We start from the raw sequence: 24,358 nt of genomic DNA, 5'->3' as shown, positions 1-24,358 counted from the left end.
ATAGAAACAAAGTCTACATTTCCTATAAGGTTCAATACAATTATCATTATGTACAACTTATTACATATAAAATTACCACAATTTTATATAACACTCTCTATAAGAAAATTTTTAAGAAAAACATTTTTAAAATTTTGATGTTGAAACAACACGAAAGTACAGTTATTAATGTCATTTTGTCTTGGTCACCAGCAAGATTTGTCTCCTCTGGCTCCTGAGAATGAAAATGATTGCTGCTATGTACCGTGTACTCTGGACGTGGCATGCCAAGCAGTTGGGACTTTGACATATCTGTTCTCTATTTAGTATGCTGCATATTATGGGTCATTTTGTTAGAGTTTCGCTCCAGCCCTTAATAGCCTATATATACATATATATATATATATATTTTTTTTTTTTTTAACAGAGAATTAGAGAAAGGCAACAACATACCCACACCCTGTCTTCCCAGACGGCTCTGACACATACTAACATTTCATTTCTATTGGCAGTGCTTGTTCTCAGCAATGGATATCATCTTCCTTGTCACTAACTTCTACAAACCGTAAATGTTGCTTGTTTATTGCAGTGGGCAATCACCTCTAATCATGTTTTAACTCTACCATAGGGAATCAAAGGATATATAATAGGATGTTTAGAGCAAAAGTCTGATAATCTTTGGATGGTAAGGCCTGTGTTGGTTTGTGGTATATATTTTCCACCTGCAATACTACATATTTACTGCTTCTATAATGAAAGTATATTCAAATGTTACAGTGGCTTTCTAAATTTGTCCATAAAGATCCATCAAGGTTTGCTTAAATAGTATAAATGTATGTTATATAAAAGCCATATCTTTATAACTATATGTATTTCTTTAATAATTTGCATATTTTTATTAAGTTAATCTTTTTATCATTGAGTAGTAACCCTCTGTCCCAAAAGATATATTTGGCTTTTAGAAAACTACCAAAGATTAATCTTATTATTAATCTTATTAGTTAGTTAATAAGATTAACTAATAAGATTAATACTTTTATAGATTAATAATAATCTTATAAAATTAATCTTATTAAGATTAATCTTAATATTTATTTTCTGTTAGAATGACTAGCATTTTTACTCTATCCCTTTACTTCTAATTCTTCCACATCTTAATATTTTATATTTGCTGATTATAAATATCATAGATCTTGATGTTTTAAAAATCTCAGTTAATAATCTATCCTTTAACTGGTAAGCTTAATCCATTTATGTTTATTGTTATTACTATCTAAGAATTTATGTCATTTTATTATACACTTTTAATTTCCTATTTATTTGTAACAAATAATTAGTTCTCTTCATGATTTTGTTTGAATAGGCTAAAGCACTCTCCCCCACCATTATTTTTCTTCCTCTACTGAATAAGAAGTTATACACTCTATATCCTTCTACTTGTAACATTTTCAATTTTGAAAGGATATGAAACTTGAAATGTAGAGTTAATTATATTTTTACTTTTCATAAGAACATTAAAAAAATTCTCTAAACTGTTTAATCTCCACGATCTCCTATTCTTTACCACCTCATTTTCATCAACTTTTTGTTAACTTTCCAAACTATTATAATTTTTGTTTTATAAAGTCATAATTTGTTCAGATATGCCCATATATTATGTTATTTTGCTAATCACTTTCTCTAATCATACTTCTAATGATTTTCTTTTAATCATTTTTTAAAAAGTACGGCCCTTCACAAAAAAGATAGTGGTGATAAATTCTTTTTTTTTTTCATGTGAAGGGTGTTTATGGTTCTCCTTTCCTTGTATAATTATTCAGTTGGTTATACAATTTGGGGATGATGGAAATTTTTTGTCAGCACCTTGCTGATATTTCATTGCTTCTTGGTTTAATTGTTACTATTGGGAATTCTTCATCAATATAATTATACTTTCTAGATAAGTAATCTCTCTCTGGGGCACTTTAAGCTCTTCTTTTTGTCTTTATCTTTGTACTGTTCAATATATCAAAGCTAAAGCATTATTCCTGAGTCTGATAATCCATGTATTTCATCAATTCTGGAAAATTCTCAGTTCTTATCTCTTCAAAAATCATTTCTCCTCCATTCTTTATTTTCTTTGGGGATTATGACTGATGCATGCTAAATTTTCTTATTTCATGTTTCATGTCTTTATACTTTTCTCTCTTTTTATCTGTCACCATGTGTTAATTTTGTTTTCACCTATGTGTACTATATTATTTAACACATCCAGTGACATTTCATTTCAATGACTATATATTTTTCATGTTTAAAGTTTTTATTTTTTCTAATCATTTAAATAAATTATTTCTCAAATCTGGATTGGCCTTTTGAATTTTTTGGAAAGAACCTTGTTTACATGCTTTGATTGCTTAAGTGTTGTATATTTGAGATTTAAAGTTTCATGACTGGAATACTGGTAGTTATCAATATAAAATTATTTACCCACTTCACATACGTATGTATGAATATGTGTACGTGTTGTCACACCTCCTGTCATTCTGAACTTCCTGTTTCCTTCTAAGAACACTTTTAGAGACGGAAACGGCAACCCAGTTCAGTATTCTTGCCTGAAAAATCCCAGGGACAGAGGAGCCTGGCGGGCTACAGTCCATGGGGTGGCACAGTTGGACACGACTGAAGAGACTTAGCATGAACACTTTTGACCACAAGGGATCCACCTAGAGAATTCAGGGACGTGGATATTTCCAGGGGTGGGGGATGCGTTATGCAGCCTACCACAACTCTTCCATGCATTCTCTTCTTCTTCCTTCTGTTTCTTTTCTACTTCTACTCTTTATTTAATTTCTTGCAATTAGTCAAAAACTTATTTTTCTCATTTCTCATTCTTCTGCCTGGAGATTTCCCACTTTTCACAGTCTATTTTTTTGAATGCATATGATAATTCTGATATGCAATGTTTCTTCTCTCTGGGTAATCTCATCATCTTAGATTTTATGATTATTCTTAAAATAAACTTTAATGTGATCTTCCTCAATGCCATGTGCCCAGGGAGTATCACCCCTATCATGCAGATTTCAAAAGACAGAAGTTCTTTTGTGGCTCATTTTGCAAATGAAGTGAATTTGCAATAATCCCACTTTACTATCAGGCTAATAGGGCTAATTATCTATTTCCTGGAGGCGGGAAATTAGAGCCTGTTCTTAGACTCAGAGTTTTTGTGTACATCACTGTTGCATTTTCAGGATTCTCTGCACTGGTAATTTTTGCTAGCCAAGCTCCTCCATTTTACGGTAAAGGTTAATTTATATCATTATTAATTTGTATAACAATTTCTACCTGCTCACTTTAATTTTATTTTAAAGCAGCACAAATGGATACCCACGCTCAGTTTCCTGGAGAATGCCTTGCTGAACTTTAACAAAAACTCCTTCATATCCTATGCAAGACATTTACATAAGAGCTTTGGGGAATTCTAATGGTTTTGTTTTTTTAAGCTGAAATTTTGAGACACAAAATAAATATTTTAAAACTTCCCAGCTGTTAGTAATAGCAAACATGCTTTCAGGGAACCCTGAACAAACAGTGAGGTTTGGCTCTATAATTACTTTAACAAAACATCTTAATTAAAAGGGTAATCCATAAGGAACTGGAGTATTTCTCCAAATTACTGCTTTTTTTTTTTAATTTAAGCATATTATTTTAATAGCTAGATTATATTAAATAATCATTACACAGTTTACACACATTCTTAATTGTATGATATCAAAGTCATTTCTAAATTTGAATATCGTGAATAATGCCTCACTAAATATATTTTGCCCAGTGCTTCCCACCCCACCACCCTTCCATCACCCTCAGATAATTTCCTTATGTAAGAAAACAGGAAGCAGAGTTTGCTTATGTCACTTAACATATATTACTATTGATCTTCACACTGCTTAAGCCAAACAGAGAAGGCAAGAGAAACTACAGAAGTCATAGAAAGATAGGGAATGGCTTTCACTGCTTTCAGCTATCTGTACGCACCACTGCTTCTGTTGAGCTGACTTGCAAGGCTTAAAGTTATCACCCTAATGAATAAATCACACTTTGGAGTTCACAAGGAGACTCGAAAGCAAGGAGAGACAGCTATCCAATAACATACACCTAGAAGGTCCAACACTGGGCCTGCCTCCCAGCACAGATTTCTCTGGCTATAGCAAAGGATTCCTTTCATTTCAAGTGGTTTTCACAAAGATTGCTTGCTCCTTATCCAAAAGCTTAAAGGAAATCAAAGCCATTCTATATGGAAATCTGACTTCAGAAAGCTTAGCCTTGAAAACTCTGATAAAAATCATCTAAATCTCAATTTATAAATTAAACATTTACTTGAATAAGTTAAAATCTCAGATGAATATTTAAAGAAAACTCCCCTAGCCTAGATACATGTATACGTTTATCCTATAGACTCTATATAGATTCCATATTCTATGCTATTTCTATATTTTCAGACAGAGAGAAAGCCATTAGGCTGCATATTCTTTTGGGGCTACTAGCGACCACTTCTGAGCTTGTCCATTTATCCAAACGTTAATTCTTATCCAAGGTTACACTTTTTAATACTTGAATGATGCAGTCAAATGAAGAAAAACTGGAGGAAGGAAGAGGAATCGGATTCAGTTTCAGGGAGTAGCTCAGTGAAAAGAGATCATGGGTCAAGAAGTTGAGAAAGCCTTAGGATCAAATGTCTGGTCTTTTAGTGCAGCAAGTGAAAACACTGCTTTACAAAGCAAGTGAAACACATCTGCCCCGAACTTACAGTGAAATGCCCTGACTATTCGTTTCCACTCTGTTTTAAAGGCTAATGATCTCAAGGAGTGTAGAACAGGTGCACGCACACTCAGTCACTCCGTTGTGTCCAACTCTTTGCAACCTAATGGACTGTAGCTTACCACACTCCTCTGTCCCTGGAACTGTCCAGGCAAGCATACTGGAGTAGTTTGCTATTTCCTTCTCCAAGGAATCTTCTCAGTCCAGGGATTGAACCCACATCTCCCCCATTGCAGGCGGATTCTTTACCACTGCTCCACCTGGGACACCCTAGTTATCTCAAACCATAAACTGTAACAGCATTATGTACAAGAAATATGGACTCCACTAGCTTTCTTCAATTAGTTTGTATTTACATTTTATCAGATTGATAATGTTCATGGCCAGTTCTTATGGTCCATGATAAATGTTTGAACAATTTTAATCCAAAGGTCTAAACAATTTTAACCCAATGAAGATGTGAAAGAATGAGTGAAGAGGCAATAGATGAAATGTGTTGAAATGTGTTACGGTAATTGGTTGGTAAAGGAGTATGAGTGAGGATGAATTCTGAAACAATAATGATAGACACGCTTTTACTTAAGCCATACTTTTTGAAGAATGTTTACTATTCTGTCCTACACACCCTTCCCTGTGATCCTAGCTGTCAGTCCACTTTCCCTGAGGTTTCTAGTTTAAGTACTATTTGTTCTTATGAAGCCTGCTCAATCACTGCAGCCATTGTTAATGCCTCAAGAGAGTTATTCTTGTTTTTCACATTTGTATTGCCCATTACATGGCACACCATAGGTACTGAATCAGTACTCAAATAAGGAGAAACAAAGGGAGAGATGCTGCATGCAGAAGAGAGATACTATTAAGCTAAAAACCTGGTAAAGTTCAAACATCCAAAGAAATAGCATTTATTCAGACTCTATGCATGAGCTCTGCATAGAGGTCCTTGATTAGCATAGACGTGTGAAACTGGCTTCCCTGGTGTTGCAGTGGTTAAGAGTTCACCCTTTCATTGCAGGGGACAACAGTGTGATCCTTAGCCCGGGAAGATCCCACATGCTGCAGGGCAACTAAGCCCACGTGATGCAACTACTGAAGCCTGTGTACTCAACAGGAGGGCCACTGCAAGGAGAAGCCTGCTCACCGTGACTAGAGAAAGCCCTCACAGAGCAATGAAGACCCAGTGCAGCCAAAAGTGATATTAAATAAAAATAAATTTTAAAAACTTTAAAAAAGAGAGAGAGAGATGCATGAGATGGAGTCTACTTAGATCAAAGGGATATGAAAAGAATGCAGTTAAGTGGGAGTTTTGTGCCATCCCAGGAGCTGCGATTTTACATTTGGTTCTTCTTACAATGTGAGTCATTCAGAGCAAGGAGTAGGAGCGTGTAAGTCAGTGGAGCATCCCACTCATCCCGGGTATTTCATGGGAACTTCAGCACCTCCACTTCATTTATTTTCACTCCTTCCAGTAAGAGACATAGTCCCTGAAGGTTGGGTAAATGATATGACCTCATTTCTTAGAATCTTTTGTCTTGAATCACTATTTTTATCATCACTGGGTCAGTTCTGCAGGATTCGTAGACACTTAGCTTTGATAAACTGGACTGCACATCAACTCACCCAACCTGGTCTTGAGTGTCAGCTCCACAGTTACCAGCAGAGTGAGATCAAGTGAGTTTAATTTTCTTAGCTTAAGTTACTCTTTAAAACTAACGATAATAATATATACTACAATTTGAGAGAAGAGAGGATAAAACACAGTATATAATGGTTAAAAGTAATTTTTCAAGTAAAATACAGAAATGAAGAATTCCTATAGCATATCCTAGCCATCCTTGTATTGTTTACATGAGACTGATCATGTTCTCATGACTTGGGCCCAACTCTCCTGACCTCCTCGTCATATTTCAGATACCAACAGGGCTCCGGTCTCTGGATGTCTATTCTTGCTATTCTTTCTGCACCAGGGGTGCTCGTCTGAACTCTTTGCATGGCTGTCTCCCTCACTGTCTCAAGATCTGTGCTCACGTTTTACCTAATCTGCGAGATCTTCTCAAATCCCGATATCAAAGACTTCTCCCTTCATCATTTGTTATACCTTCTGCCATATTTCCTTTTTTTCACATCATTTGTCACTACCATTTCTACCTTGATAAAATTTATACTCTTTGAGAGTAGTGACATTGTTTATTGTTTTGCCCTTAGAACCTAAACTAATGCCTGGTATAGAAAAACTTTCAAGAAGAAATATATGTTGAATGAATGAACACATGATTTAAACTTCCCTAATCCATTTCTGAAGGGTATACATTCTGCAAAGTGTGACTTGATGTAGCTCCATGACTTCTTGATTTATCTAAGACAAGTTAAAGAATATTTATTTTCTAAGGCTCAAGTTACTTTATTTTAGGGTAGTCCTGAGTTGGCCCATGTATCAGTTCAGTCACTTAGTCGTGTCTGACTCTTTGTGACCCCATGAACTGCAGCACTGTTAGGCCTCACTGTCCATCACCAACTCCTGGAGTTTGCTCAAACTCATGTCCATTGGGTTGGTGATGCCATCCAACCATCTCATCCTCTGTCGTCCCCTTCTCCTCCCGCCTTCAATCTTTCCCAGCATCAGGTTCTACTCCTAATACACTTTTTGGGTTTTAAACAGGGTATTCTCTTCAAAATGCAAAGATAATGGTCAGTATTTTTAAAAAATTCTTTCATGGCTTGCTTAGGATAAAGCAGGTTATAGCCTTAACGATATTCCTAGGATAAAGTTCAAATCCTTATTTTGGTCTTGCCAAATGTAGAATCTGCCTGTCTTGCAAAAGTAATTGAATGCCATCTCTGTGTTTCAGCCCTGATGGTCTCTATTCCAGACCCTAACAGCAGCACTATGACCTGTGCTGACTTCAAACTTGCATTTACTTTGCCTTCTACTTCTCCTCCTCAGTTTCCAATGTGTGCTTTGCAGTGATAATTCTTGTTGATGCTTCAGGTCTCAATTGTAAATACAAATCTCCTCTATATCTGCCTGTTTGCCTATCTATCTTTCTATCTAGCCATCCATCCTAGGTTGAACTATAGGATACTGCCAATATTCAGATTTGTACTATAACAGTGGTGATTCCCTATAACTTCATTTAGAATGCTTGTCTTTCTAAGCTACACAAGGAAAATAATCATATCTTTCTTATTTATTATTATATCCTCAGAGCTCAGTACAATGCCTGACGTTAGGAAAATTCTCTATAAATATTCTTTGAATTAATGTGCTATTATTAGCAGTGATTATCAGTATTGTGGAAATAGTATTTGTTGGTTGTTTTACTGCCAGCATAATCATGTTGTAAAACCAAGACTGTGACTACATTAAAACAATTGGATGGCAGTGAGTTATTTAGAAAGGGAAGAAAGGAAAGATCAAGGAGGAAGAAAACTGAAAGTCTGAGGAGGAGAAAGGGAGAACAGATTTGAGAAATGGTGATGGAGAGGAGAGAGGGAGAGAGAAAAATGAGAGGGAAAGAGAGAGACAGAGAATTGTCAGTTTCCAGTAACTTGAATATTTTCAGGTCTGTCAGTAAAGAAGTACATGAATTCCATTTTCAATTAGTTAGGTAGCCATCATATTTTCAATACACATGTGTTTATTCTTTCAGCCACTTTTTTCTTGGTCCCAGGTTGGATCACCTAGTTTTAAGTCTACTGATTTTAACTTCCTTCTTTTTCAAGTATCGTTCATTTTTTATAAATTTCTACTTCATGTATCTGTAACTGTAATTCTCTAGAGTGTATTTCTGTTTTATTATTTATATTTTTGTTTATTCTATTATTCATTTTTCCATTGCTTCCATTACCCCTTTCTCTTGAATTTTATTTTTGTATTTAGTCATGATGTTTTTTATCTCAAGAAGTACTTCTCATCTGACAATTTTGAAGATTTTGTTATATTGAACACATTGATATGTAATTTTATATGAACCTCAATATCTCATCCACAAGTATTTCAGATAACTATCAATTAAGAAAATAGGGCAGACTGTCCTTTATGTAAAAAAAGTGCCAAACATTAATGATCATATCATAAGCCAGTCAAAAATACATATTGCTATTTGCAGAAGCATCATAAAAGAGCCAGAGAAGTTATGTAAAATAATTACATTTTATGATTATTATCAGAAATTGCAGGCATTCCTCTGAAAAACATGGTTAAGATCAATTACTTCAAATAAAACAAATAGAAAAAAAAGGTCATTTCAAATTTTTTGAAAAAAAGTGATTTGTTATGAAGACTATAATTAATTTATATTTATATGGCATGCTGAAGACTCTATATTCATTCAGGGTTTTTTGATTTGTTTTGTTTTGCATCTAAAGATACAGGAAGAAGAAACATCCCTAATGTGGAAGTTCATCCATTTTTTAAAGGTATTCTTTGAAGCTGAAGTAACAAAGAAGACAGAAAGCAGAGTGACAGTGATGGGGAAAAGTCTTACCATCCAGATCATTCTCCGGAGTCTCTGCTGTGAACCAGTTGGAAGGCGGGCCAGTGCCGTTGACTGTCATGGCTGACACCTGAAAACTGTATTGACTTCCTTTCTCCAGTCCTGTAAAAGAATTTTCCATAGAAGGAGAAAAAAAAAAAAGTTACTGAATAACAAGTACTTTTAGTGGGTTTTAAAAGTTTTAGCAAAATTTCAACAATACTAAGCACGCTTTACATTTTCTGCGATTGTTGTGGTAATTACTGTTATTTTGGCCAAAAGGGTTGGAAGATTACAGCCAGAAATCAAATTATTTTTCATATATTCTCATTTACTTTTCCCAGTTTACAAAAATGTATCCTTGAAAACAGCCTCAGGGCAGATGCAGAATATAAAATATGAACGATGAAGAAATAATCAAAAACAGCAAGGATCATTTTTCCTCACAGTCCAGAAGAGGCCTGCCTATAAATCAAGAACAGTCAATCTAAAAATTTATGCTCCATCATTCATTCAAGGTCAGTGATTCCTTTGGGCAAAGAAAGAAAACTCCAAAGCCACTGTACTTCAGCTGAAAATACTAGGTTTTCATCTCTCAAAAACATCGCCAAGGCATATTTGCTTTGCATTAGGTTCCATACTACAGCATGAAGAAAATCTATCTCTGTGATAACTTGGACATGGATTGCAGTCCTCAGTGATGACCTCTGAGCTGATTTTCCAGTACACAGAGAGAACAGGTAATAAGAGAAGCCCTGTGCATCATGACTCAGTGTGATATGTATAAATTTTTAATGTGAATAACTTTCCTTTTATCTGAGTTTCAACATAGCTCATCAACATGACACATTATTATTATAAAACAAACAATGCCTGTCAAAAAACCATATGACTTTTCTGAGACACTTAGGACTCAGTGTAAACCAACAAGTTCTTAAACCTTAAGGGGTTGAACAGCACAGATAACAATTAAAATATCATCTCTCTTTTTTCCCCATTAATTTGAAATGGCACAAACATTTGGAGCTAAGGAAAAATCATAAATAAAATAGCCTCTTAGAGAAATGCTGCTTCTATTAAGTACAAAGTTGTGTATTTATATATTTTTGTACAGAAAGATGAGTAATTCTTGGTACTGAGAAGAATTATAACTTGCTACTAACAGATGGCTTTTAAACCATGGTTAGAGTGAATTTGTTACAGTTGAAGGCGGTGATCTTCAGTAACTAGGACTTTTAGAGAAGACAGTTTGATAAACTCACCCACGCATAATACTGGCCACTTAAGATGCTTCTAATTTTATAAAACAAATTGGAAGGCATGGGTTGAGAATAACGTTGGTACTGTTGTTTCTATTATTATGAATGCTTTCATTGTACCTCCATAGAGTCACTACAATGCCTGACTCATGTTTCAACACAAAACAACTGTTGAAAGATCCACTAAAGCAAGTCTTCGCACTGCGGAAATGTTAGGTTACAATGCAATGCCCAACACCACCAGCAAGGTGGTGAAAGGACGCTTTTGAACATAAAAGCTATGTTCTGCTTTAGGTAGGCTTGTGCTCACCCTGACCTGTCCCTTAATTAGCAAGGCATCAATCTGATATTTGTTAACATTTTTCACCCTTTCTTGGGTACTGCTGTTGATCCCTGAGGCAGAAGGATTGCAGAGCTGTCTGGGAAATCAGAAAGCTCACAGGAAGAGAACTTTGGGAGGATATGTTTACCTAATCATTGCAGCTCATGATTGTCATGGTTGTCTCACCTGAAACAGTTTAATTTCATCAAGAATATACTCTTTTGTATTAAGGAGAAATTTGACTTCATTTTTCTTTGAAATGGATGGACAATTATGTCAACACCATCTCCAATGACTGATGTGGAATATCATCTTTGATGGTCAGTTTTATATGTAAACTGGAGTAAGGCTAAAGTCTCCTCAATCAAACACTTATTGTTTCTGGGGAGGTATTTTTGTAGATATGACTAAAGTCCATAGTCAACTGATTTTATATAAGGGATATTATCCTAGATAATTTAGTGAGCCATATTTAATCAGGTGAAGGATCTTAAGAGCAGACTGAGGCTTCCCTGAAAAAGAAATTTCACCTGTAGGAAGCAGCTTCAGCTTGAGAGTTCCAGCTGCCTCTCCTGATGGCCTGCTCTGTTGATTTTGGAATTGTCCAGCCCACCATCACGATCAATTAAGCCAATTCCTTGCAATAAATCTCTTAGTATATATCTCCACCGATTCCATTTCTCTGGTCAACATACCTTGACTAACACATCAACTTCTTACATGCAATATTTTGACACACAAATGGAAATCTTTCTGAATGCCCTATATTCTGTACCATTCATTTGACTTTATAACAAGTGACGTGTTGCATGCAGACTTTACTGGTTTTAATATAACATAATTAAAATATCTCACTATAAAGCAGATACACAAATTTCTCTTTATAATTTTGCCAAAATTCAATTTACATATTTTGAGTTTAGGCTCTGTCAGTATCATTAGTTTTGAGTAAAATGAAAGCTGACTAATAGCCTGAGTAATAATTTGAAGTAACTATTAAAAGGCAGTTAAGAGACCATCCATTGTTTCCCCAATGGAGTCTCACCTGGCACCCCCGACCCAGCTACTTATCAGAATATATATTCTAACCAAACACAGTAAAGTAGCTTTTCATATCTTTCTATGATATCAGTAGTGAAGTTTTAACCCTCTGGACAGAGTAGTACCCAGATGACCCTAAAAATCCTGCCAACTTTTCTTGTAATACTATATTTTAGCTTAACTTTTTAAAATTTTGCATTTTATTCTAGAATATTGCTGTGGAATCTCACTAATAACACCTAGAAATTCTAGATCAAGTATAAGAAAACATTTAAAGATATATACAACACTCCATTATTAAAAGAGATTGTAATGCTTAGTCAAACAGCCCATCTAATGCTGTTCATCCAACTAAGTGATTCCGTAAATAAAGCAGGGATATTTCTGGAATAAAAAATTCACCATGGGAGGGAATCCACTCCAACAGTTCTGCTGGTTAAATAAAATTATTCTTTAGATTACATTGAATCTGCTTTACTGTAGCATTACCTACAGATAAATTTGAGTTTTACACAGTGGGATTAAAAAGAAGTTAAATTCCACTTTCAAGATATCTTTAACCAAGTCTTCTGATCCTAAATTTGGTGCCTTCAGGTCCAGATCTTTATCAGCAGAATTAAACCTGTGACTCTCTTCTAAATTAGGTAAGTGAAGTACACAGCAATAGGCAAAACCAGAAATGTTTGCTTTTCAGAGTCAGTCAAGGACATTCCCCTGAATTCTAGCCTGCAAATGTTCCTGCTTCTTTGTTGTGAGGGGTACTTGGCCAGACAAGTTTTAGATGGGCTATGTGTATGTGTATTAGTTGCTCAGTTCTGTCTGACTCTTTGAGATCCCATGGACTGTAGCTTGCCAGGTTCCTCTGTCCATGGAATTCTCCAGCCAAGAATACTGGAGTGGGTTGCTGTTTCCTTCTTCAGGAGATCTTCCCAACACAGGGACTGAACCCAGGTCTCTTTTAATCTCACTTTCTCATATATAGTTATTAGGTAATAATACCTGCATTTCTATCTTAGAGTGTTCTTTTGAGAATCAAATGGCAAAACTGCTTTCACAAATAATTTATAAAATTAGACATTTGATAGACATAAAGATACCTAATATTTGCAAATTATTTTCTCACTTGAAACACTCCGCTGATGGATGGATAGATGGATTCATTCATTCATTCATTCATTCACTGGTGACAGGATAGAAGGAAACCGATCTGTAAACGAAAGCTATTTTCTGTGTATATTTCTCAAAATTGTTATCTGAGATGTGTTTTCAGAGTTGGACTAATGAAAGCATTAACTAGGATTTTAAATCTAAATAGGTAGGGAAGTTTTGACTTAATGTCTTCTAAAGTTACTCAATTCCTTTAGCTGCCAAGATAATTTTCAATTTTTATTATTCAATATATAGCTCCATCTCTGAGTTATTTCACTTTCCTTTACATACTCACACAACCCATAGTCATTGCCTATGGTCAACAATATATTACTGATAGTTTAAGAGTTAAGAATTCAGGTGTTCAGTTTAGGCAGAATTAGATTCAAATTTTTGCTTTACCACTTACTAACTGCATGACCTAAAAAACTTACTAGCCCTCTTTCTTTGCCTAAGATTTCTCATCAATAAAACGGGGTCTATGAATAAAAAATTATTATAAAGATTACATTTTAAAACAGACAAAGCTTTATTTTCTTATCATGGATTTTTTTAGCTATATACTTAATATACCAATAGTTGTGCATAGTTAACGTATACATTTTAATGAATTTAGACCTATGCATAAACTATGATACCACCACTACAAATAAGGTAATAAACCTATATATCACTTCCAAAGACCCCTTTTCTCCCGCTGCTCTTTTTTTAATGATAAGAACCCTTGGCATGAGACGCCTTCTAAATAAGGTTTTAAGTGCACAATACAGTATTGTTAACTATCGGTACTACGTTGAACAGCAGATCTCTAAACTTATTCGTATTGCATAACCGTAATTTTATACCCATTGAACGACTCTCCATTTCCCCTCCCCCTCTCTCCTGGCAACCACCATTCTATCCTGTTTCCATGACTTTGACTATTTTAGATACCTCATATATGTGGAATCATGGTATTTACCCTTCTGGGACTGACATTTCACTTAGCATAGCATCTCCAGTCCATCCACTTTGTTGCAAAAGGCAGAGTATTTTTCCTTTTCTGTGATAAGGCTGAATAATATTCCATTGTATGTATATACCACAGTTTCTTTGCTCATTTGTCAATGGAAATTTGGGTTGTGTGAATACTGCTGTAATGAATATGAGAGTGCATATGTCTTTGAGATCCTGACTTCGATTCTTTTGGATATGTACTCAGAAGGAGGGATTAGTGGTTCACTGCAGATTTGTTTTTAATTTTTTGAAGAACCTTCATATTGTTTTCAGCATAGCAGAAGTTGTCAAATTTGCTATTGCTGTTATGACTGTTATAAATGTTAAAATTGTTTTTAATATCAATGATCATTTACAGATTCATACAACAGCCAGACTCACTCACAATAAAGTGAGCTAAAGATGATAACACTGGATAGTTCAAAGAGCACATAGCTAGGAATCAGAGCATCTGTGATCTAGTTGAAATCTATACCTTTAGCTAATGGTGGATCTTAGCAATGTCACTCTTCAAGCCTCCATTACCTACCTCTTCAATAAAACAAGGGCTTTGGACGCGATGAATTGTGTGCTTTCTGCTCTGTTTGTAGGGACCTATAGTTCAGTCTCAGTCTCTGTAGATCTAACCCATGTCTCCTGTGTCTCCTGCATCGGCAGGCTGACTCTTGACCACTAGCACCACCTAGGAAGCCCCATCTAAGTAAACAGGCCTTTTTCACAGCAGGACTGGGACTGCGTATCAGTCTGCTCTGTGTGCAGTGCCCTGGGGGTGGTGGTCTGTTAAGAACTATCTTTTCCAATTATCATGGTCTCTTGGAATTCAGGAACACAAGCCCTATTACCCCGCAAGGCCAAGTCAAGGGGTGTGCACACATGTGTGGATTGTGCATACCCACTGACTTTAGCTAGGTAGCAGGAAAGGAAAAGAAAAACTTGCTTTCTTGTTTCAGGAAGGCATTAAGGACCATGACTTACTGTATGCACCCATGGGCTTCTGCAGCGGAACATAGGAGTGCCTTGACTTGGGATGGGTGGGTGGGAGGTGTGTGTGTGTGTGTGTGTGTGTGTTTGTGTGTGCGCGCGCACATGCGCGCACACACACATGCGTTTACACAGCTTCCTAGCTGCTTCTAAGTATGTGTGCGGTACTAAGTCGCTTCAGTCTTTTCTGACTCTTTGAGACCCAGTGGACTGTAGCCCGCCAGGCTCCTCTGTCCATGGGATTCTCCAGGCAAGAATACTGGGGTGGGCTGCAATGCCCTCCTCCAGGGGCTCTTCCCAACCCAGGGATTGGATCCAAGTCTCTTATGTCTCCTGCTTTAGCAGGCAGGTTCTTTACTGCTAGTGCCACCTGGGAAGCCCTGCTACTAAGTATAACTTTAAGTATAACTTCTAAGTATAACTCTATTCTAAAAGAATGACATAGGTAACAGTGCTTTTTTGTTGTAAAAGAAGATAATGCTGAAAGTAGACTGTCTTCTGCTTGTTTCTATCTCCAATAAAAAATGCCTTCAAACTCTTAATTCCTCAGTTCTATTTCTACTTTCTTAGAACTTATGGTCAAGAGATGATGTATTATTCGAAGAAAATACTTTCCCTTTATTCCCCTAATGTTAACCTTGTTATAAAATTGCTGTGCTACTGTTTCAATGTTTCAGGCCACAAAATACCAATGCATGTTTACCACTACGTTTATTCTTGTGTTGGCCACGAAGCATGAGAAAATTCTAGTATTCAATTCCAAATAACCTCCTCTGAAGAGCACTCAAAAATTAAAAACAGTACTTTAAAATTTAGTTGACTTGGGTTCCCACAATGAAATTGATAGCAGTGATTTAAAACCCTTGTTATAACTCTGAATTACTTTGTTACTGCAGATGTCTCATTATCCTAGTAAAAAGCACACACAACAAAAAACACCTGTCTAAAAAACAGAACATGGTAAAAGCCAATATTTGAGTCTCTACACCTGAATATTTATATCATCCAAAGGAAGCACTCTGGCATTTTCAATTTTCTAACAGCCAAATCAATCTATTCATGTATTTTAAAGGTACTAAAAACATGGGGGCAAATTTTGTACATTTTAAAGTGCTGAAGATTTATATAGAAAATCAATTACTTCCTCTTACTACACAGTGCATACATTACAAAATATATCCTGGGGACAAGTCAAAAACCGCAGCCAATCTACTAGGGTAAGTACTTCCTGATTCCCTGATGCTCTTTAGCATTAAAGACATTCCCACAATTTCTAGGAATGCAACATAAGCCAGGACTGAGGCCAGGACACAGAACAGAGGCGAGGAAGACGGAGGCTTTGCAAAACTTGTTTTTAATGCTTAAAGAATATGAGGCTATCCTCTGGGTCTTTCTAGTCTTCATCTCAAATTAAAAATGAAGACCGTGTGACTTTTTTGCAATAAATATCAAGCACAGTTATAAAGATAACTGTTCAGATGATGTTTGCATCCTCAAATTCATTTTATAACAATTAAAATGAAGAAGGAACATTTTAAATAAAAGTTGCAAGTTTGGAGTCCAGATTCCTAAGGATCTATAAAGATGGGAAGCGGCATTTCAATAACAAGCTAATGAATTCATCCTGTTGCTTTGCTTTTGACTGGAATGATATGAAGCCAGAGTGAAGATGGGTTATCCCATGCTGATGAGAAGTGCTAATTTCCACATATATTTTAGATGAATAAAGATGTAGGACTGAATTATTTTTGGATAAAGATTTACTAGAGGGTATAATTGAAAATGATTGTCCTTGAGAGGAAAAGTAATAACAAGAGTTTGTAATGAGTAAAAATACTGTATACTTGGAACATCCAAATATAGCTTTTCCTGGAAGCATAGTCTTAACGGATTTATTAAAGATCTTGGAATGGATTCATCCTGGATTACTACAGAGTCAATATTCAATGAAGGTATCCTTATAAGAAGCGAGGACATACAGACACACAGGGGAAGTGATGCAAAGATGGAGGCAGATTTCTGAAAGATGTATCTCCAAGCTGAGGAATGTCAAGCGCCCACCAGAGGTTAGGAGACAAACATGAGACAGACTTTCCCGCAGAGCTTCCAGAGGGAATGACCTCTACAGAAACCTTGATTTTGGATTTCTGGTTTCTCTTGGATTGGAAAAAAAAAAAAATTATGTTGTTTCCAGCCACCACATTTGTGGTAATTTGTTATGACCCCCTAGGACTAATATAGTATCTTTGATAAGAAAAAGTCTAATATTTGCTATTCTATACCGTGATCTTCTTAAGTGATTTTACTTTTTTTGAGAGAAAATTCCAAGCTCTTGTACATTTAGAGATTCAGAAGCTTGGCTTGATAATACTGAGCTGAATGTTTTAAATCCTATTTGGCAAAACCCCCATAAATACTAAACAATTCATGTCAGTAAGGTCTTTTGGCCACATGGTTACTACTCTTCATTTATTTTCTTGACTAACTCCTCCTTAGCTGTTCAATGGGCACAGAGTTAGTCAGTGGCATGAAATATTCAATCTTGGTAACCAAGTGTTATGACATTAGAGTCCTGATATTTTATTTGCTTTTCATTTTACATACATGGTTAAAAATACATAATTCACTGTTGCACAATTAAGCAATAATGACTATTAATATTTTGGTATTTAGACTATATTATTCTAAATCTTTTCTTAATAATTTTTTTGGTTTATAAATATGGACTCATACTTAATATTGATTTCAAACTGAGCTATTCACTTAATATGTTTTAAATATTTAGCATATAATTTAATATTTACATTTCAATATTTGCAATAGATATACAGCATTTCATGATATGATTGTGTCTGAATTTTCTAGGTAACTGCCTACAGTTAGATACTTAGGGTCTTTTTTTCTGATGCAATGAATATGTTTTTAGTTTAAAATTTTGCAAAAAAGTATGTCTGCAGAATTGGAATAAACTCCTAGAAGTTGGAAACCTGAATCATATATTTACAGATACATACACACATGCACACTTGTATATAACACAAATCTCCACATTGCTTTCTGGAAAGATTCTAGAATCTTTCTGTCCCACAAGTGGTATATAAAAGTTCATCTTTCTCATATGCTTTCCAAAACAATGTATCATCATTCATTTTTATCTTTATTACTTTAATCAAAGGAGAATGCTAACTCATTTTTCTTTTAATTTGCATTTCTTTACTAATGAGATTAAACATTTTATTAGGCTTGTTGGCCATTTATAGTTCTGTAAATTGAATATACATTTTTTAGGTTTTCTACTAGAATGCTCATATTTTAATGAATTATTTTATTAAAAAAGGAAGTTTCTTTTATACTTTTAATGTTTTTCATTGGAGAAGGAAAATCAATGGTTAAAAACGTTTCTGGGCTTCAAATTGCTATATCTATAGAAATTACACTAAAATTTTTTCAGCAAGATTTTTAAATTTTGGTGATTTCTTGTAAAGTAAACTATGTATATGTTGTGCCAAATAGTCCAGCGAGACCATATGCCTCATTTCAATTGCTTCTACCTTCTAATCATTTTATCAGGTAAAGAGACATAGCATCTTGGCTTTCTTTAAGCTTTTTAAATGTCATGGTGTTTATTTTCCTTTTTAAAATAGTTTTTATTGGAGTAGAGTTGATTTACAGTGTTGTGCTAGTTTCTATGGAAAAGCAAAGTAAAGTGACTGTACATATACACCCTTCCTTTTTGGGCTTCCTTCCGTTCAGGACACCGCCGAGCTTGCAGAGCTCCCTGCAGAAAGGCAGTAGAGTCCCCTGAGCTTGCAGAAAGGTCTCATCAGTTGTCTGTTTTATAGGTGGTATCACACTGTCTGTGTCAATCCTAATCTTCCAACAGAGCGTCATAACTTCCATTTAGGAGACTTTGTCCAGATATAAAACAAGTCATGTGATTTTTGGCAATCTATTTTGGAAGCACACTCACCATTGCATTATCATTTTATAGGCATAAGAGGCACAAACTTATGGGGAAAAACTAAGTTGCTATCAAGTCTCATACTGTAGGCTGAGCAAGTAGCTTAAATTGTGTGTGTGTTTTATGATTTCAGATAGAAATTTACCAGTACTCTATGTCAAGAAAGGAATAAATAAGGAACTAGTTCTCATCTGTGATGAACGTTTACTTGATTTTCTGTAAGCTATGAGGTTTAATTTGCCTGCTGTCATGAATCAAGTTTATGTGCCATGACACACACACGTTTAATTTGATCCACCGATTCCTGCCTTTGCTATCTGCTTTGATTCCCAAACCCTCTGTTCTCGTTGGTACTATCAAGCCTCAAATGTTGCTGCTAGACCAAGCCATCCCCATATAACATGCTGGATGGACAAGCAGAGAATTCCACACTTGTGCATTTACCGGAAGTGCTGGCTTCCCAGGGGACTGTCAAGAGGTACAGAATAGTTAACAACCTGTTGTGGGCTTACTTTGACCAACGACAGACAAGGGAGAAACGGCTCATACTTCCTATCCAGCCATCCACACTGGGCCCCAGTAGTTCAATTGGCTTCTGAAACCTCCTCTCTCCTACCCGGCCCCCCACCCCCAACACCACACAAGCACAAGCTGGCTCTAGATTTGTTCTAACTTGTGGCCAGTTCAAGAAGTCATCATTTGATTTATCTTCCTCCTTGGTTCACTTCTCTTGTTCCTTCAAGTACAAGTCCCTTCCTGGGCTTGTACCCTGAATGCATTAACTTGAAGGCCTGGCTTAGTCTCTGTTTTTCCAGGAATTGGACTGACACATATTAATAGTTCCAACAGGTAAAGGAAATATATGACAATTCATCTTATATATATAAAAAATTATCTTACTACTACATGGAAATTGGGTCCAGTTTTAACCCACCATGAATTTTACCAATATTGCTACAGAAGTAAATTTACTTTTATATTTATGGAAAGTGGAATAATTGTTCTCTTCATTCCCCAAACCACTCCTCTCTCCATTTTCCAGCCTCATTCTCACTCCTGGAGTTTGGGCAGAGAAGGCTCAAAATGACTTAAACTTGGAACCATGTGATTACATGATTTTAAAAGTTATTAAACAGTTAAATGTTATTTGATGACAGAAATGGTTGAGTTAGCAATACTAATATGGATAAAAATTCAATGATACATTTATTAAAATGGTGATACAGAAGCAAAACATGTTGTGATAGCATTACAGGGAATCAAGTTAAAAATATAAAGTTATTCTTGTTCATACCAGTACATGCCACCTACCAGGAGAAAAATGAATGTTCCCTTGAAGTGAGAGTATATTTTATTGCCGAGGCATTTGATTCACCAAAACCTTCTAAGACCACAGCACGGGAACACTGACCTGTGAACAGGTACCAGAGGTTATTTGGCTCCAGTGTTTCCATCTCACCCCTGCGGGTTGTCTTTCTGTGTCGAATTTTATAACCGGTAATAAATCCATTTTGTGTTCCTGATGGAGGAGGCAGCCAGCTTACTTTGATACTCTGTAAAATAACAGATGTAATTTACATCATTAGAGAAAGGAAGAACAACAAGACAGGATCAGAGAACTGACCCAAACCTAAGTGCAAATAAGGCAGAAGTGCAAGAAGTGTTAGAGATTATCCCTCAGAACCAAGTTAAATCCATTCTTATAGCTGTGTGTCTGATTTTGACAAATTTACACAGTTCATTTGATTGATCACATTTCCACTGCAAATGCCACGAAAATGACAATAAATATCCTAACTGGTGTAAAGCTATAAGGAAATAGAGAATAGGACACTAGTGGATGAAAGATGTTAACAAATTTTTAGAAGTTACAAAAGAAGAAAAGCATTGTGACCAAGCCAAAGGAGAAGGATGACATCTACATACCTCCTTAAAGACATTAATGAAAACAAGGTGATCAGCATGACAAAATTCAGGGAAGACTGGAAATTATTGCTTCCTGAGTACCTTAGAAAGCAGGTCTAAAGCATGGTTTTGAGATGATAGAAGATGGATTGAAAGTCCTACCACATTCGGCAAAGTCAGTCAGCTAACCCTCCCTGAACTTGGAGGAGCCAGGATCTTCATTTTCTAGGGATACTGAAACAGAAGCTGCAGATTTAGGGACACCAGACACGGAAGAGAAGAGAGAGAAGGGTGAGAGTTAAGTCAGTGACATGAGTCATTCAAGTCTTCTTCCTTCGTCTGACACCTAGAGCAATGGCATCCAGGTGTGCACTTCCCAGAGAGAATATCAGATCATTGTTCTCAAGAGAAAATTGAGAAGAACAAGAGAAAACAACACCCAGGTCCCTGATTAATCTCCCAACAGTGAGGATCCCACTTAATAACCCCCACTCACTCATGCACCAGAATTTGCACTTCATAATCGCCTTTAGGGTACTGCATTCTTATGTAAACTGATAATTCATGACTATCAGACACTGAAACAAAGCCTTTGGCATAACAGCCGAGAGAAAGGCACGTAAGAGCGTGACAGCACTTGAAGGGAACAGCATTAGTGTTTAAAACAGGAAAAGGGTCCAAAGAACTGTCATTAATACCCTAATAATCAAAGAGAAGATACTGACTCAATAGCGTAGAAGTACAAGAAAAAGATTTTTAAAAGCCCATGACATTTATAATTTGGTTGCATAAATTAAATATGCAATAGATAAATTGGAAAATAAATTAGTAGAAACCTTCCAAAATTCAGGGGGGGGGGAATGACAATCAAGGGAAATAAGAGAGAAAAGATAAGAAATTAGTGGTTTAATTCATAATTTCTGACACTCAGTGAGATAAGAGAACAAAGGAGCAGGATAAAGAAAAGGCTAAAAATTAGCAACAAGAAAACAAAGCAAAACAAAAAAACACAAAATCCTTCTTTTGATAAAAATTTTGCATAACTAGAAGATTGAGACTTCATTCTGAAAGGGATTATGGAATATCTAACATAATAAATGAAAAGAATAACATTAATAAATGAAAAGAAACATATTGTAAGAAATACTAGAGAATCATGGGGAAGGGAGGATCCAAAATCTTCCAGAATGGGTGGAAAAAAAAGAAAAAAGTGTATATAAATTACAATCAGGAGTAAAAATAGCATCAGATTTCTTAAAAACAAACAAAACTTGAAGATTGAAAAGAATATTTAAATCTAGAATTTCATGTCTAGTCAAATAAACTATGATGTGAGAGGAAAATACAACACAAATGTATGAACACATACTAGTATAAGTCTAGGGATATTTCAGATATGAATGGCTTCCAAGATATCCATCTGTGTACCCTTTACCAGGGGGCTGATGAAGGTATGCTCCAGAAAAATGAGAGGCAAACTAAGAAGGGAAAAGATCTGAAATCCAACAAGCAGAGAATCCAAAACAGAAAGAGAAATATGGAATTTTCAGAAAGGTAGTGAGGAAAACAGCAAGACTGGGTTTTAAAGGACACTAGTCAAAAGAGCACATACTGCATAATCCCATTGATATGAAGTTCCAGAACAGACAAAACTAATCTACAGTAACGCAAATCAGGGAAGCAGTTGCCTATGGCAATTGCACTGGAAAACTGGCTGGATATGGGTACAAGGAAAGTTTTTGGGTAACAAAACTGCATCATAGTTCAAGTTTGTTATATGGGTGAATACAATTGTCAAAACACATTGTTATGGGCTAAATTTTGAACTCCTCCTAACCCACCCTCCAAAGACCCCGATTCATATGCTGATATCTTAATCCCCAATACCTCAGAAAGTTATTTAGAGATAGGGCTTTAAAATAGGTAATTAAGGTTAGATGAAGCCATTAGTGCGGGCTCTAATCCAACATGACTGGTATCATAACAAGAAAAGATTAGAACACAGATACACACTGAGGAAGCTCATGTGATGACACTGGAAGAAGACACCCATCTATGAGTTAAGGAGAGAGGACTCAGAAGAAATAACTCTACAATAAATCCTGACCTTGGACTTCCAGCCTCCAGAACCGTGAGAGAATAAACACCTGTGATTTAAGCCACTTAGTCTTTGGAACCTGTTATGACAGCCCTAACAAATTAATACATTCATGGAACTGAATGTTTAGGGTTTCTGCATTTCACTTCTAATTACACTTCATCCAAGGAAGAAGGAATAGAAGGAAAATGAGGAAGAAGAGAAGGAAGGGAAAAGGAAGAAGCCTGGGGAAGGGAAATGGGGGTGTACGTGTGCTGAATTCTGACATAACAATAACGCAGTCAATGATCTGTAACACTGGTGAATTAAAATTAGGGAATTAAGGGCCATTAAAGGCACATTAACGAGAAACATAAAGGTACATGCCAGAAGAAATAACAGCTAAAAGTGATGGATATGGGAACCGGAAGGAATGAGAACAGTCTGGAGACAGGGAAGAATCTAGTGGTCTTTGTTATAAGCCTCACTGATATTATTTAACCTAAAATAATACATATGCAATATTTTGATGAAATTTTAAATTAATTTAAAAAAACAAACACACAAAATTGTTCTTTGAGACCAATCAAAAAATAAGTGATCATCAGAGGCAAAAATCCCTGAGTTGGGAAGATCCCCTGGAGAAGGAAATGGCAACCCACTCCAGGATTCTTGCCTGAGAAATCCCATGGACACAGGAGCCTAGCAGACTATATAGTCCATGGGGCTGCAAAGAATCAGACACGACTGAGCGACTAACGACGAACTAACTAAACTCAGTGCCAAGGAATGATCTCTGAACCCTCGGTCCACAACCCTAGGACCACTCTGATATTTCAGTTATGTGGGCCTAGCAGAGACACAACAGTGTGCTCCGTGATATGGGAGCTTGAGCCCTTTCTTCCAGATCTCCTACAAATTAGCTAGCTCTCTACAAATGATTCAGTTTATGTAAAAGGATTTTTAAAAGTCATCTAAAGTCACAGCTATTTGCTCAGCATTCAAAAAGAAAAAAATCAAAGAACATGTCAACTAGAATCAGTTCTCATCATTTGCAGTAGTTATTTTCTGTAAAGGTACTGCAGACACTGAATTTGGAAATACTGTAATATTGTTCCTAGGTAAAATAAAGTTCAGGTTCTACTGAGATTTTGGTAACAACATTTTTGTCAACTCATCAATACCTCACCTAGTTTTATATGCGCTCCTGTTTAATGGCACTTTATTTAATATCATCATTGATACATTAACATTGAACTCACAATCAAGAACACAACAGTGCACGGCTGAACAAAGCTTATCTAATACATGTATTTTCTCCTAAAGGCACACTGCAGCCTTTATGCACTTAGGGACACTAGACAACACCTCAGCGTTACACTTGGGGACCATTTTAACCAGCAAACTTTCCAAAAGAAATCA

The 24,358-nt window shown here is 35.9% G+C and overlaps 1 protein-coding gene across 6 annotated transcripts in view; it reads right to left on the bottom strand.

Annotated features, from left to right (window-relative positions):
• DCC (DCC netrin 1 receptor) overlaps positions 1–24,358 on the bottom strand; it is a 1,219,152-nt gene that overhangs the window by 215,527 nt on the left and 979,267 nt on the right. For all 6 annotated transcript variants that reach the window (XM_043444495.1, XM_043444496.1, XM_043444497.1 and 3 more), the window contains 2 exons: positions 20,366–20,507; positions 9,258–9,368 (listed from right to left, as the gene is read on the bottom strand). In XM_043444495.1, the coding sequence (XP_043300430.1) occupies positions 9,258–9,368; positions 20,366–20,507 (253 nt within the window). The remainder of the gene's footprint in view (positions 1–9,257; positions 9,369–20,365; positions 20,508–24,358) is intronic.

This window comes from Cervus canadensis, chromosome 23 (assembly GCF_019320065.1).
Source record: "Cervus canadensis isolate Bull #8, Minnesota chromosome 23, ASM1932006v1, whole genome shotgun sequence".
NCBI lineage: Eukaryota > Metazoa > Chordata > Mammalia > Artiodactyla > Cervidae > Cervus > Cervus canadensis.
Note: the sequence above shows the minus strand (reverse complement) of the source record. Positions and strands in the feature narration are given on the sequence as shown.